The sequence below is a fragment of the Ixodes scapularis genome, unplaced genomic scaffold, assembly GCF_016920785.2.
Source record: "Ixodes scapularis isolate PalLabHiFi unplaced genomic scaffold, ASM1692078v2 PGA_scaffold8__174_contigs__length_109621045, whole genome shotgun sequence".
NCBI lineage: Eukaryota > Metazoa > Arthropoda > Arachnida > Ixodida > Ixodidae > Ixodes > Ixodes scapularis.
Genome location: NW_024609883.1, coordinates 34,129,474 through 34,144,126, shown reverse-complemented (window position 1 = coordinate 34,144,126; position 14,653 = coordinate 34,129,474). Strand labels below are relative to the sequence as shown.

Genomic DNA, 14,653 nt, shown 5'->3' with positions numbered 1-14,653 from the left:
AGACCGCCAGAGAGATAGAAGAGGCATTTTTTTATTTTATCAAAAGGGGAAGGCTAATGTCTGAGTGCACTTGGGGGATGATGAATTTGATGACTTGACGATCTTGGCGCGTAATAAAAGTAAGACTGCCAGAGAGATTAAAGAGGCATTTTTTATTTTATCGAATGGGGAAGGGTAATGTCTGAGTGCACTGTCGGTGCGCTTGGGGGATGATGAAGTCCTTTTTATCAAGGAGGATGGCAGGCATGTGTGAAGGTGATGACGTAGTAGAAATCTTGTTGGTTGGGTTCTTGTACTTTTGTGTCTTGATTAGTTCTTTTCTATGCTCCCTGTGTTTATCTTCTGGTTCACTTGAAAATTAAACGTTAGTTGATAGTCAGCGCTTTGTCCCTGCACTCTTTCAGTCGTCCTTTGTCAAATTTTTGCTCTGTTTTCACGTTTGAAGATGTTCAACCAACTCGCCCAACTTACCGCCTTGTTCACGTTTCAGCTTTGCAGTAAATTGGAAAACAACGCAGACGATGCAGACGCAGACCACGTGTGCCTTTCTCTCCCCGGTGCCCTGACTGTCCCCCTCCCTGCAGGCTGCGTCCCACGCGTGGCCAGGGAGGCTTGGGCAGCCCCCAGTGCCCCCTACCCCCTCCCCCCGCCCTGCGGCTGACGGACTGTGACAAGGAAAATAGCCGGCCAGGGGACTCCGACTCGGACTCGGACGACGACGGTCCCATCAACTGGAGGGACTACTACGGCGATGACGAGCAGGGTGAGGCACCGTCGCTTCCCTTGGCTTCTTTCTAAAGCAAACGTCTTTATACGAGAACCCCGCACGGAGCTCGCTCACTGGCGTTGGTGTCAGTCACGCCATGGCAAGGTGTCGGTAAAGGAGTGCAGCTGTTGCCTTTATGTTGTAGTGTGCACGACTGACGGCGTAGCGTTGTGCGGAGTGAACGATGGGAAATGGTGCCCCAACGTTTCGCTCTCTTGCTCCCGGTTTACGGCTTACTAACGTTGGGCCGGTGTGCTAATGGGATAACCTAGCAGGTGCAAAGGCATTTTACGGTCGTATTGTACGTCCAGCAGCATTTCAGGGAAAATGATGGAGTGCCCCCAAGAAGAGGTGCATGGAGGAAGAGAGAGTCGTTGTGGCATTCACAATTTCTTTGCCACATGTTGCATGTTATTTCAATAGAAAGTGTTGCTCGTTAAAAACCTAATCAAGCATCCGACAAAACGTCTCAACAAGGCAATTTCTTCTTTTTCTTCTTTTCTTGCCACTGGAACGTAACCTGGTGTATGCGACGAAAAATCGGCAAATTGCACCGAACTTAACCCGTCTCGTAGGGTCTTCTTCATCGGCTGAAATTTTGCATTACAACAGCCCAGTGCAAACGACTCCGTCGCATAAACTATTCGGGCCGGTCTACGGCCTGCACTGGCATCTTGGAAATGTCGAGAACGCATGCTGGCACATAGGGTGGGAGAGTGTGCAGGAGGCAAGGGATAAGTCAACGAGTGGCTTAGGACGAAATGCGGAGGCATGAAATAGTGGGGTGAAAGGCAAAGCGAGCAGCTGCATTTGATGTTAATTGGCATTCCGCTTTTGCCGAAGCACCCCCTTTGTTGGTGGTCTCTTCGCATGGACACATGCTAGATGTTTACTGTAAGAGCTTGCTTTTGAAATTGCATAAATTTGGTTGAAGCTCTGTTGCGACCCTATGCACGAGCCACACGGGGGTGCTTTGTGCGTAAGATAGATTTGTGACCCGACGAACAAACGTCGACTGGTTGACAATTTGGTTCCCTTCTTTGGAATTGCAGGTCGCCTGGCGGCCAAGATCGCCCGCAAGGACTCCCTAGCCCTGAAGCTTGCCCAGCGTCCGGACCGGCAGGAGCTCATTGACAAGAATATCCTGCTCATGCAGTCGGACAGGGAGCGTCAGGAGTCACGGGAAGCCGTCGGAAACAAATTAACAAGGTGCGTGTCGTCTCTGCCATTGCCTCCCGGCTTATCAAGGTTTCCGAAACGATCTACGGGAAACAAAACGTGTCGAAAAAGTTGCAGTGACTCTACCGTAACATCCCGAGAGATAGCACACCTAAACTCGAAAGCAGATCGGGCAAAAATAAGGAATAGGCAACTTTCAATGTGCAACAAAAAAAAGTTTAAAAAATGATAGTTTTAGATTTTGTGACCTGCGAAACTTGTGATCGTAGGAAAGGGTGACGAACCGAAGACTACTGTCCTTCCTGGCCAGCAATGTTTGCTTATCTTCCACCGTGGCTAAGTAACACCATTTCTGCCAAGGTAATCAATCATTGGCCAGGGCCCTGCAGTTACTAGAAGTGGACTATCTTTTGGTGTTTGTGAGAAATGGCAAATCGGGCCGAAAAGAAAGATGGGTTATCTTTTTAGGGTGGGGCATCTCACTGTATTACAGTAGTTAGTATCGTGGCAGCTTTTATATGCACAATAACGACGCACACTTTGCCACACTGCCTCTCGACGGAAGTGTTTGGAAAAGATTGTGTGCATTCCTGTGGAGAGTGTTCCACGAGAGCACAGTGTGCCACACACCATCAAGTGTGCTCATACAAGATTCAGGTGTCGCATGCTTTTCTCAACTCCCGACGAAACGCTTCCTAAGCTCCAAGTTCAATAATATACACCCGTGTTCACGCCACTTTCCAAACTTAATCGGTGCGCTCGAACGACTGGGGTGATCGGCCCTACCAAAAAAATAGCAGCTAGGTACTGTTAGCTATCGTATTTCTTCGCGTAACAAACACAATTTTTTTCTCGAAAAATCAACACTTATTTGGGGTTCATCAAGCTCGGCAAAATTTGTGCATTTACACACTTGCGCAAATGTTATTTTAGGTGCCAATATGATGCGTCGGGGTACTGTGGCACGTCTCTACTGACAGAGGCACACCCATGGCTGGTTGTGGGCGTGCCATGTTAACTGTGCTCTATAACTTGCGAGCCTTTATTAGGGCGCTTTTGGCGTGCCTTAAGGAAAGGCGCCCTACGAAGCTCACTCAGCACAGAGAGCAACGCGACTGTTCTTGGGCCTAACCACTTTCACGTTTCCACTGTCCGAAAGCGGACCACGGACGACGGCGTGTTTGTTGACATTAATGCATCCAATGGGCAAAGCATGTCCGGGACTGAGCAATTCGACTCCAGCTTCGTTAGGTGTGCATGGTTGGCCTCACGGTTGATCATTTCTGCAACTACTCACTTGCAACCATTACGAGAGCAGCTTGGCTTGGCTCAACTTGGCGTGGCCACTTAGCTGCTAAGGAGAATTGGCGTGGTGGCTAGCTAAGTTGAACGCAGTTCAAGACTCGCTGAGCCGAAAATTGGAGGTGCTTTCATTATGCGAGGGAAAAGAAACACCCAAATATTGATGCCTATTGTAGAGGGTGCGTTCATTATGCGAGTACATACGATTTCCAGGGCGATTTTGAGGACAAGATGGCAATTGTCATATCTGCTTCCAGCGTCGTACGTAGAGTACCTTAGTATATTGTTCGGTATTCAAGCAGCTAGGGCGTCCGTGCAGTGTTTATACTCGGGAACAACGTTTCATGGCATTGAAGCCAAAGCTGTGTGGAGAAAAACCGTGGGAGAGGAGGAGATGAGAGCGCTAAGCTCTGATTGGAAGGATTAGTGGGTAAAGTTCTATTCACTGTCTTCCTCCAATCGGAGCGGACCAGAGCGTCTTCTGCTCCTTACGCAGGGTCTGGCATTCAAATGCCCCCAGTTTCCCTTTGTATCAGTACCCGCGCACCTTAAAGGGATACTGAATCGAAATTTGAATTTCGCAAAATAAGGCTCTAGAAGCGTTGAACGGGACTCTACGAACTCCGAAACATTGCTCGTACATCGATATCTCAAACGGATGGCCGCACTTTTCGAAAAGAAGGGCGCGATCAAGCGAGGCCTCTGACATCACTGACCTTCGGGAGAATTTGAGAATGAGGGGGAGCGGCCTCGCTTCTCTCCTCCTCGCTTCGGTTCACCAGCTCGACACGGGACGTAGTGAGGAGGAGAGGGAGTAAGAATCGTGACGTGCCTTGCCTTGACGGCCTCGTCGGCCGGGTTTAGTCGGGCGCTTCTTTTCTAAAAATATGGCGATCCGTTAGAGATATCGGTGTATGAGTGATGTTTTTGGGTTTTGCATCGTCCCGCCTATCTGTCCAACCTTGTTTTGTAAGTTCGAAATTTCGGTTCAGTATCCCTTTAAGCACCGGTCAAAGCCGGACACATGCCGTCGTCTTCCGAAGTATCAAAGATTGTTGTCCCTGAGCAGAGTTCCTCCTTGATCTCTTCCAACAAGGTGTGAAACACGTGTGCCCTTTTTCTCGTTCCCGTCTGCAGGAGGCTAAGTTTGCGTCCGACGGTGGAGGAACTGGAGCAGAGGAATATCCTGAAACGTAGGTGTCAATGGATCTTTGGGGCCAGCTCTTATCGCTTCCGTGGCATGTTGCCTTGATGGTGACGTCATCATGTGAACACCGTGGTTGTGTCACGGTATTCACGTGACGGTCGTTGTGTGGCGCCGACGTCGCGTGACACTGACATTATGTGACATCGTGATGACTCTGCCACGTAGGGTGGCACTGTGACGTGACAATGTGACGTGAAGTCATGTTATAATGTGTCATTAAAGGGAAGCTACGGAGCTTCTTGGAAAAAATGAGTTAGAAGTGAATTCTAGTGTATTTTTACCCAGTGAACCCGAATACCCAAACCATTTGCTGCGTAAGATTTGTTAAACGCGAGAAAAACGCCAAAGACAGTCGCTGTCCGTGATGTCATCGACGGCTCTTTTGGCTGCCCAAGGCTAGGGAGGCGGGGCTTCAGTCCTATTTTAAAATTGCTCTTATGGCTCTCCGGCGCTTTGCATTGACATACAATTTTGATATCTGTTAATCTAAAGGCCAAATGAACGCAATTCAAGCGTTTTTTCTCAAATGTAGAAGTGCCCCATCTCCCCTTTAAGACATGGTGTCATGAAGTTGCATGACTTAATGTAGTGATGTGATTGCTGCACCATTTGTGCCAAGGGGCTTATCCTTTACCAACATGCGAGGAATTTGCACCTACACTGCGCCAAAGCTTCATTTCACTTTAATGATGCTTAAATTAAATAGCTGTGGCCGGGTCGTTACAATGTGCTTGTGCGGGTTTTCAGAACTTTCGATAGTCGCCTCAAATAATGTACTATTTGATTTAATTTCACGTCAAACGCAAACAGTGCTTGGAAGTTTTGCAAAAATGTTCACGCTTGTGGTATGTCCTAAAGGGTGAGTGAAGTGAGAACGTAGTCATAGCGATTTTGCATGTCTTGCTTTGCCGCAGCGCACCCGCACGCTAAGGGGAGAGCACCCCTCCAGAGTGAGATGTGGCATAATTTCTGAATAAAACTTCAGCTGCGATATCCTGGCGGGGTCTTTTCCGATTTAAGATTTAGCGAGGATACTTCGGTACTGCTAGAAGATTTATGTGGACTCCCCTGTAGGTTTATTTTTCATGCTTTGTTTTTTTAATCTGAATGAAGTAGTGCAGTTTATTACAACCTCTTGAGCTTGAGGGAAACATAAAATAAGATGCTTAAAATATTGTATTCTAACATTATTTTAGGTGTTTGAAATTATTGTATTCTAACATTATTTCAGTGGGATTCTGTACCTAAAGTAACCATTCACTGCAGTTTGTCCTGTCCTTCATCAGTGCTTATCTTGTTACAGTGTCTGGTGCTTCTATATAGGCATGGGCGAATAGAGGATTTTGGCTCGGAATCGAATTCGAAGCGAATAGTGATTTTGGCCGAATCCTTTTGAATTGAATAGTTAAAATAGTAAAAGCAACAAATACCTCAAGATATGTCTAAACTTTATTTAGTTTTATATTTGCCCTTATTTGGTATAAGAAGTACTGCAATTGTTAATTTCAAGTGTACCGAGTTTGGGAGCACGAAATGGCCGGAGGCTTGCGCCACCTGTGGGGAATTCCAAGCCAGTGTATTTGGAAAGGTTGAATAATTCTATATTGTTGAATAAATCGACATAATCGAATAGTTAAATTCGATTCGAAGCATATGTCGAATAGAACAGAATTGGATGGGCTATTCGTAATAACCCAATATTTGCCCATCCCTCCTTCTACACTCGATAAAATAGCTAATTGTGTGTTTTTAGGGGAATTGCTCCTGCTGGTACCATCGATGCTAACAAAAGGTTACACATAACTGAGAAAGCAAAGTACACGTTGCCTTTTAGTTGGACAGGCCAACTCGTGAATCGTAACATAATATTTGCAGCAATATAAACGACGATGTGTGCGTTTAAGTTCCAAAAGCTCTTTTTCCTGCTTCATGATAGACTGGATGTTGCAGAAGCTCTATAAATACCATGCATTTAGAGTGCCTTTGGGATATACCAAAGTGACAGCCCAATTTTCTTCTTGTTCTCTTGCTTCTGGAGTTTCCTGACTGTTTGTTTCTCTCTCTCTCTCTCTTTGTCTTGCAGTTCAGACTGCTGAAGAGCTCAAGAAGGAAAAAGAGCAAAAGAAAAAAGTGTTGATACGAAAGGTAGGTGCTTGTAACCCAATCCCATGTTCTTCCCCGTGCCTTTCCTGCTCCTATGTCGAGCCTCCTTTCAAAAGGTGCCGTCTTCTCTGGAACGCCACAATTGTGCAGATTGGCCACCTTTGTGTTTTGCGGGAAGTTAAAGCCGGTTCACACTTGTACATTTCGGTGTGGCCGACCGCATTGCAACTCCTTGTAATCGCACATAGGTTCCCATTATACTTTCATTGTGTACTCGAAGTAATTTTGACAATATCATAAGAGACCATTTCTCACAAGTACTGCGACACCTTCACTCTAGTCGCATGCAGATTGGAAGAGTTGCAGAACTCTCCGATAGAGGGCCCCAGTGTGCCAAGGTGCTCTTCCATCGTAGGCGGTTACGAGCGGCCGCGACGCAGCCAATCGCACTCAAATGCAAAAGCTTGAAACCGGCCTCTTCGACACGCTGGATGCGTTCACAAGCAGTGTGGCTACCGTTTGAACAGCTACTGCCTTGCGGCCTCTCGACGTTCAAGTAGGGGTGTGAGACGGGCCGCCTCGGCTTTCCCCCGGTGCGGTGCGGCCGAACGTTCAAAAACTCTCCGAGGCGGGACGAGCGCTACGGTTGCCACGTGTGTGACTGAGCGTGGTGGTTCTGTCCCCGCCTTGCAGCTGAGCTTCAGGCCCACCATCGAAGAGCTGAAGGAGAGGAAGATCATTCGCTTCAATGACTACGTGGAGGTGACTCAGGCGCAAGACTACGACCGCAGGGCAGATAAACCCTGGACTAGGCTCACGCCCAAAGACAAGGTATGCACGTGTGGGTGACCGCCCTTTTGGCACTTTTGCGTACTTAATTTTAACGCGAAGCGGCTTCTCGGGACTGCCCCGCCCTTAAGGGGGGACACGGCCTCGAAATTCAATTTTTTCCCGAAAAAATTCATTTTTTAAAAATTGAATATTTGGGTTTACTAACTTCCCACGCACAGTTTCAGAAAGTTTTATTGATAAATATGCAGTATTTATTTAACTAAAAATTATTTTCGGCGCGCTGGTGGCCGCACGCGATGTCCCGCCGAGCGAGCAAACAGCGAGGATCGGCGTTTTCAAACTAGGACTACTCCGCGCCCGTTCAGCGTAGCTGGGACATTTTAGCCTCGTTGGAAGCACCGTTTCTTCTAGTTTTTGCCGCGAGAAGCTTCCCACGTTAGAGGGTATCGTCGTCCCAGGAGAGCCCCGCACATCCAAGCACAAAAAAAGAGGCAAATGCGATACGAGCGATCCCGTTGGTTGAAAACCGAAACCGCGCTTACGATTAGCTGTGCTTGGTGATGTCATGCTTTGTTTACGGCGATCGCGCGTTTTCGTCAGACTCTTTCGCTCCGGATCGTATCACTACATCGCAGCTCGTTAGATTCGTTTTCCTCTTTGTTCTTGGTAGTTCTGCCGAGGAATGCCTGCCATCAAAGCTAGCATTCGTTGTAGCTTTGGCCGACGTTCTCGGTCTCGAAAAAAGAGAGGTTGGTCGGGAGGAAGCCCCGCAAGAGGCGCGCCGTACTGTCGTCGCCGCCGCCGTCGTCGTCGCCGTCACCACCTTCATCGCCGGCGTCGCGATCCTCCAGTTCCCAGCTGACATCGGAGCCTGTTGCATCAACATCAAATGCTGAGGACCATCCAGCCTTCACTGAAACGGATATCCTGACAGCGTTTGAGCGGAAGCTTGGTCTTCTTGAGTGCAATGTGGACGACGTAGAAACGGCGGACACTCCTGTCGAAGGACCTCCGGAAGGCTATCGCCTTCTCAATGTGTCGGCCGTGCAAGCGCTAATCGACGCTTTGGACTGCCCCAAGTGCCATGGAGGGGAACTCAGTTTGCAGGAATCGGGGACTGGTGCCGATCTGCAATTTGTTGTTGGATGCACGTCTTGCGGAGACATCGTTGCCACACCGCACTCACCATCAATCGGCAAGTCTCGTCAAAGCGAACTAGCGATGCGTCTGGGCGTTGTAGGAAGAGACTGTGGAATTGGCTTTACGAAGCTCACGAATCTCTTCGGTGGCCTAAATGCTCCGCCTCCTATGCATTTGAAGTCTCATCAGAAGATCGCGGCTAAAGTGCACGACGCAGCGATGCTGGCGGCGAGCGAAGTAATGAAGGAAGCTGCAGAAGCTGTCAGAAAAGGACAACTGGCCGCGGAAACCAGTGCCGAGAACGATCTTCTAGACATCTGCATAACCTTTGATGGCACATGGCATAAACGCGGACACACATCACAGTTTGGAGTTGGCGTTGCCATTGAGCTGGAGACTGGTTTTGTTATCGACTTTTCGGTGAAAAGCAAGTACTGCCATGGGTGCCAGTTGGGCCCCAAGGAAGGAAGTGACGGATTTGAGGAGTGGGCACAAAGTCATGCAGAAACCTGCCAGAAAAACTTCGAGGGATCTTCAAATGCGATGGAAGTGGCGGCGGCTGCAACCATCTTCAGCCGCTCCGTCGAACTGCATAACATGCAGTATGTCGCTGTCCTGTGTGATGGCGACAGCAAGGCTTTCACACACGTCGCTAGCCTTGAGCTTTACGACAAGCCTATCCAGAAAGAAGATTGCGTAAATCATGTAGCAAAGAGGATGTACGCGGGATTGGAAAAGCTGAAAAAGGCCAAAAAAGGACTCGGAGGAAAAGGAAAGCTTACCAATGTCGTCATGAAGAAGCTCACAAGTTACTACGCATGTGCCTTGAAGGACAACGCCCCTGACGTCAAGAAGATGCAGCGAGCTGTCATTGCCAGCCTTCTTCATACCTACTCCACAGACCAGGAGCCCCGACACCTAGCCTGTCCGGAAGGCGAAGAATCGTGGTGCCACCATAACCGCCACGAGGCTCTCAAAGCAGCAGGGAAGCCTACGGCAGCAAAACCACACCGACCAGCCTTCTCTAAGGATGTTGCGAAGGAACTTGTTCCGCTGTATAACCGGCTTGCAGAGCAGGACTTGCTCACTCGATGCTCACGCATGAAGACCCAAAATGCAAATGAGAGTTTTAACGCGCTCATCTGGAAGCGTTGCCCTAAAACAGAATTCGCCTCACTGCGCACTGTAGAGACTGCAGTCGCTCTAGCAGTGCTAGAGTTTAACCTTGGTCCAAGAGGCTTCGAAAGGGCACTCCTGCAGATGGAGATCAGCCCTGGAAGCCACCAGGAGAAGCACTCCTACAAGGCGACTCGGGGCAAGATCGCGAAGGCAAAGGACCGGGCACTTCACTCATCGAAGCTTGCTCACAAGCGGCGCAAGCTTGAGGCTATAGTCCGGGAGCAGCACAGCCTCGAAGCCGAGGGTACCACCTATGCTCCAGGTGCATTCTAAGCCCCTGGGACCTACCGAGAATAAAGAAGCCTCAAGCTGAAACTTCAAATGCATTTATCTCGGTTTCACTTTTTGGCGGGTAATGTTGTGCGAGGAAATGTATCATTTCACATCCTGAATATGGAAAGGCATCATTAAGGGTATTCCCAGACTGAAATTTTCCAGCGAACAAGTTAAGGTACCTATAGTCTGAAAAAAAACTCACTCTTTCATAGTAAAACTAAAAAACTTTAAACACACAAAAAAAATTTTTTTTTTTTTTTTAATTTGTGTTTTTTTGTTTTATAATTACATTTTTCGGAACTTATTTTTACCTTAAGTTGCAGTATGTGTATTGTACTAAACATTAAAGCACAGATTTCATGAATTGCTACTAAAATTTTTCTTTGATACATTACTTAGGGAGGGCCCTCTTTTCTGGAGCCTGAGAAATGTAATATGTTGCACAATTGGGCTACAATGCTGAAAGTTTGTTTGTTATCTTCTCTCACAGTGTTCCATTTACCCTGCAAATTTCAATCAATTTCGATAAAGGGTTCAAAAGTTGATACCCCCAGGCCATGTCCCCCCTTAAAGGGATACTACAACGAAATTTCGGCACTTATTTTTTAGTCTATATGTGTTCAAAGGAGCAGTATCACATCAGACGCACCAATATTCTGTTAACAAAGACATCAAAATGAATTTTAAAGTGAATTAAACGATTAGCAAAGAGCCCCTGCTGGTTGTCGCTAATGCCTCGCTTGTAATGCCCGTCTAGGAACCTTGACAGCTAGTGACGAAGTTTGTCTCGCCTTTGGCCACGACGAGAGAAGAGGGGAAGAAGGAACTCTCTTTTTCCCGAGAATCCCTTTTGTGGGACCCCGAAGTAGCTATTGTCCCTTTACAAGATTATAGAAGATTAACTCGTCACTCAAAATTCGCACAAAAGCAGCTGCTTCGGTGGCTGGAACGACTAGGCCATCCTCTCGACTTCAGCCTCGCCGTAGCTTTGCTCGTCCCGAGACAAACTACATCACGATTGCGTTGGATGTCACGTGGTCTCCGCTGGGCCTTCTCGGAGTGCTTGCCAGAGTGGGTTATTTATAACGAAAAATACAGCCACCAGGCTCAATATACTAACATGCGATTGTCCTTTACGGATATTGTGGATCATATTCAACCTATTCTTGAACACGACGAGCATATTTCAAATTTCGTTGAAGTATCCCCTTGGGATGCTGAACTGAAATTTGGAGCTCGCTAAACAAGGCTGGAGTGATAGGCGGGATGCTTCAAAACCCCAAAACTTCACTCGTACAGCGATATCTCTAACGATTGACTATACTTACGGAAAGGAAGCACGCGATTGGGACTGTTGGGGACGTGACGTCAGGATTCTGATTCCCTCTCCTCTTAGCTTCGTTCCCTCGAGCTGGTGAACCGAAGCGAGCAGGAGAGAAGTGCAAGGCCGCTTCCCCTCATTCTCAACTGTTCCAGGGGGATTGTGATGGCACAATCCTCGCTGGATCGCGCCTTTCTGTTCCAAAAGTATGGCCATCCGTTTAAGATATCAATGTGTGAGTGATGTTTTGGAGTTTGTAGAGTCCCTTTCAACGCTTCTGCGTCCTTATTTTGCAAAATCCAAATTTTGGTGAGGCATCAGTTTATGGAATCATTGGAGCCAAGAAATTTCATTTCATTTCATTTATTTCTCCTTAAGGGCCCTGTGGGGCATTACATAAGGGGGGGAAGCTTGTGGGGTAATACAAAACATATAAACACAAAAATAGAACAAACAAAAAATTGATGTAAAATCAATAGTCACACTAATACAGGTTAAAATGGTTAAAATTTATTGGATATGTGCAGTCACTGATTGGCGAAAAGCGGATTGGTCACTAATAAGGATGATTTTTTCAGGAAGAGAGTTCCAGATAGTTATGGCATGAGGAAAGAATGACGTATTAAATGCTAACGTTTTGCCTGTTATGCGTTTGATGCAACGGCTGTGATTGAGGCGTGACGAAATTCTGTCAGGAGGTGATATCAGGGAGTTAGATAAGTTGGTGTTAGTGTGGTAAAATTTATGTAAGAGACATAATCGCGAGATTATTCTGCGGTCAGAGAGCAGTGGAAGCTCGAGAGTAAGTTTAAGCTGTGTCACGCTGGTGTCGCGGGAGTATGCTGATGAAATGAATCGGGCTGCACGATTTTGAATTCCTTCCAGACTGTCGCTGAGGTAAGCTTGTGATGGATGCCAGATGGACGAGGCGTACTCGAGTTTGGGGCGGACGAATGTAGTGTACGCTAGTTGCTTTAGGTGAGAAGGTGCTGATTTTAGATTCCGCTTTAAGTAGCCGAGAGTCCGCGAAGCATCAGCAGGGATGACGTCGATATGATGAATCCAAGAAAGTGTGGAAGACAGATGGATACCGAGGTACTTGTATGAGGGAGTAGAGCCAATTGAAACGCCATCAAGTGAGTATGAGTAAGAAAGAGTAGATTTTTTCCGCGTGAATGATACAAGTTTGCACTTCTCGTAGTTAAGAGGCATAAGCCAACGATCGCACCAAGTGTTAATTCTTGTTAGATCCCTCTGCAGGGTGATATGATCAGAGCAGTTTGCGACTGGTCGGTAAACAACGCAATCGTCTGCGAACAGCCTAATTTTTGAGTCGATGTTATGCGGAAGATCATTTATATATATGAGAAATAGGAGTGGGGAGAGCCCTGCTCCCTGGGGAACGCCTGATGTTACGTCAGCAAGGGGTGATTGATGATTGTTAGCAATGGTAAACTGAACTCGCGACGTAAGGAAATCCCGAATCCAAGAAATTATAGTTTTGTCAATACCGAGCCTTGAAAGTTTAGAGAAGAGGCGATTATGCGGAACTCGGTCGAAAGCCTTGGAGAAGTCTAGGAATATGGCGTCTGTTTGATAATTGTTATTCATATTAATGTGTAGGTCGTGAGTGAATTCGGCAAGCTGGGTTTCGCAAGAGCGATTTTTTAGGAAACCGTGTTGGTGAGAGTAAAAAAAGTTGATCGAGTGCAAGTGGTTGATTATGTTGGTGCTGAGTATATGCTCCAAAAGTTTTGATGGGACGCTCGTTAAGGATATAGGACAATAATTGGATGCAAGTGATCGGTTACCATGTTTATGGACTGGTACTATTTTCCCAAGTTTCCAATCTTTTGGAGAGCGGCCACAAGACAAGGATTGCGAGAAGATTAATGAAAGATATGAGCTGGCGATTACATCGATGTTCTTAAGTATTTTGGAGTTGATATTATCCGACCCGGCTGACGATGAAAGCTTCAGTTTGTTAATCAGCGTAGTTATTCCAAGAGGTGATATCGTTACAGGTGGCATGATATGGCTCGATACCGGAAGAGGTGTAGGTAGATTGTCAAGGTCTTCAGTCGTGAATACAGATACAAAGAAGTCGTTTAGGGCCGTTGCACATTCACTGTCGATGATTGGGTCGTTATTGCTGTCGGTTAGTTCCAGTGATCGCGATTGATATTTTGGTGATAAAAGTTGCCAAAATCGAGTTGGATTAGATCGAAGGATAGAGGGCATGTCATCAGATAGGAATTTTGTCTTGGCACGCTCGATATTTGCGGTATATTCTCTTGAAATGATTCCATGGGCATCCCAATGTTGGGTAAGCCCGCTTTGTTTAGCTTTTCGATAGAGGCGTTTCTTTTTGTTATTTAGTGACTTGAGAGTTTTATTAAACCAGGGGTGGTTTCTGTCCGATTTAACACAGACATTCGGGATAAATATGTTGATGAGGTCGTTGAGCTTGGTTCGGAATATATTCCAGTTATCTTCAATATTTCTAGAGCTAAATGTTCTACTAAAGTCATTGTAATAGGCCTGCAGTGCATGATTAATGGATGTGAAGTCTCCTCTCTTATAGTCTTTAATAAACTTTTGTGTAGGCGCTTTTCTGTTAATGGGAAGCGACAATGTTATGTACAGCATTTGATGATCGCTTAACCCTGGCGAATGAGTGATGTTCTGAATATGTTCGGGGGTGGTAGAAAATAAAAGATCAAGTGTGTTGTCGAGTCTTGTTGGTTGCATGATGACTTGAGTGAGCGTAAAATCAAGAGTTAGGTCGAGAAATTTTCTCGATTCATTTTCTGCAGATTTGTTTGCGACTGTTAGATCTGTCCAGTTGATATTTGGGAAGTTAAAATCCCCGAAAAGGAAGAATGATGCTTTACGACGAGTGTTTCTAAGCTCGTAGAGCGCGTTGCGCAGCTTATCAGTGAAGTCCTTGTTGCTGTCGGGTGCTCTGTAGCAGATTCCGATTATTATTTCGGAAATGGGTGATGTGACGCATACCCACATTAGCTCAAGATTAGTATCGCGGTTGATGCAGAAGGAGGATATGTTATCTTTTATGGCAACTAGGACGCCACCGCCCCTTCTCAAGCGCCGGTCATGACGATAGATATTGTAGTTCATGTGGGGTGGAAATATTTCAGTGTCATGTATGTGTTCAGTTAACCAGGTTTCTGTGAGGACGATAATGTCGGCTGCGCTATCGTCAATGAGGCCGTGTAAGTCATCCCGCTTGGGCATGACGCTACGTATATTAGTGAAGAGGACAGAGAACTGCAATCGCTTTTCAGGTTTATGTTTTATTGCGGAGGCGGTGCAGTTTTTCCGGGTATTGCATAGTTAGCTCCGCGATTCGATCACTAAATCCGAGTTG

At 46.7% G+C, this 14,653-nt stretch overlaps 1 protein-coding gene across 8 annotated transcripts in view; it reads left to right on the top strand.

Moving 5' to 3' along the window:
- Positions 1 to 14,653, top strand: part of LOC8036928 (phosphatase and actin regulator 1) — a 103,567-nt gene that overhangs the window by 74,253 nt on the left and 14,661 nt on the right. For all 8 annotated transcript variants that reach the window (XM_029981704.3, XM_029981733.4, XM_040214961.3 and 5 more), the window contains 5 exons: positions 585 to 763; positions 1,819 to 1,975; positions 4,385 to 4,440; positions 6,538 to 6,599; positions 7,251 to 7,388. In XM_029981704.3, coding sequence (XP_029837564.2) covers positions 585 to 763; positions 1,819 to 1,975; positions 4,385 to 4,440; positions 6,538 to 6,599; positions 7,251 to 7,388 — 592 coding nt within the window. The remainder of the gene's footprint in view (positions 1 to 584; positions 764 to 1,818; positions 1,976 to 4,384; positions 4,441 to 6,537; positions 6,600 to 7,250; positions 7,389 to 14,653) is intronic.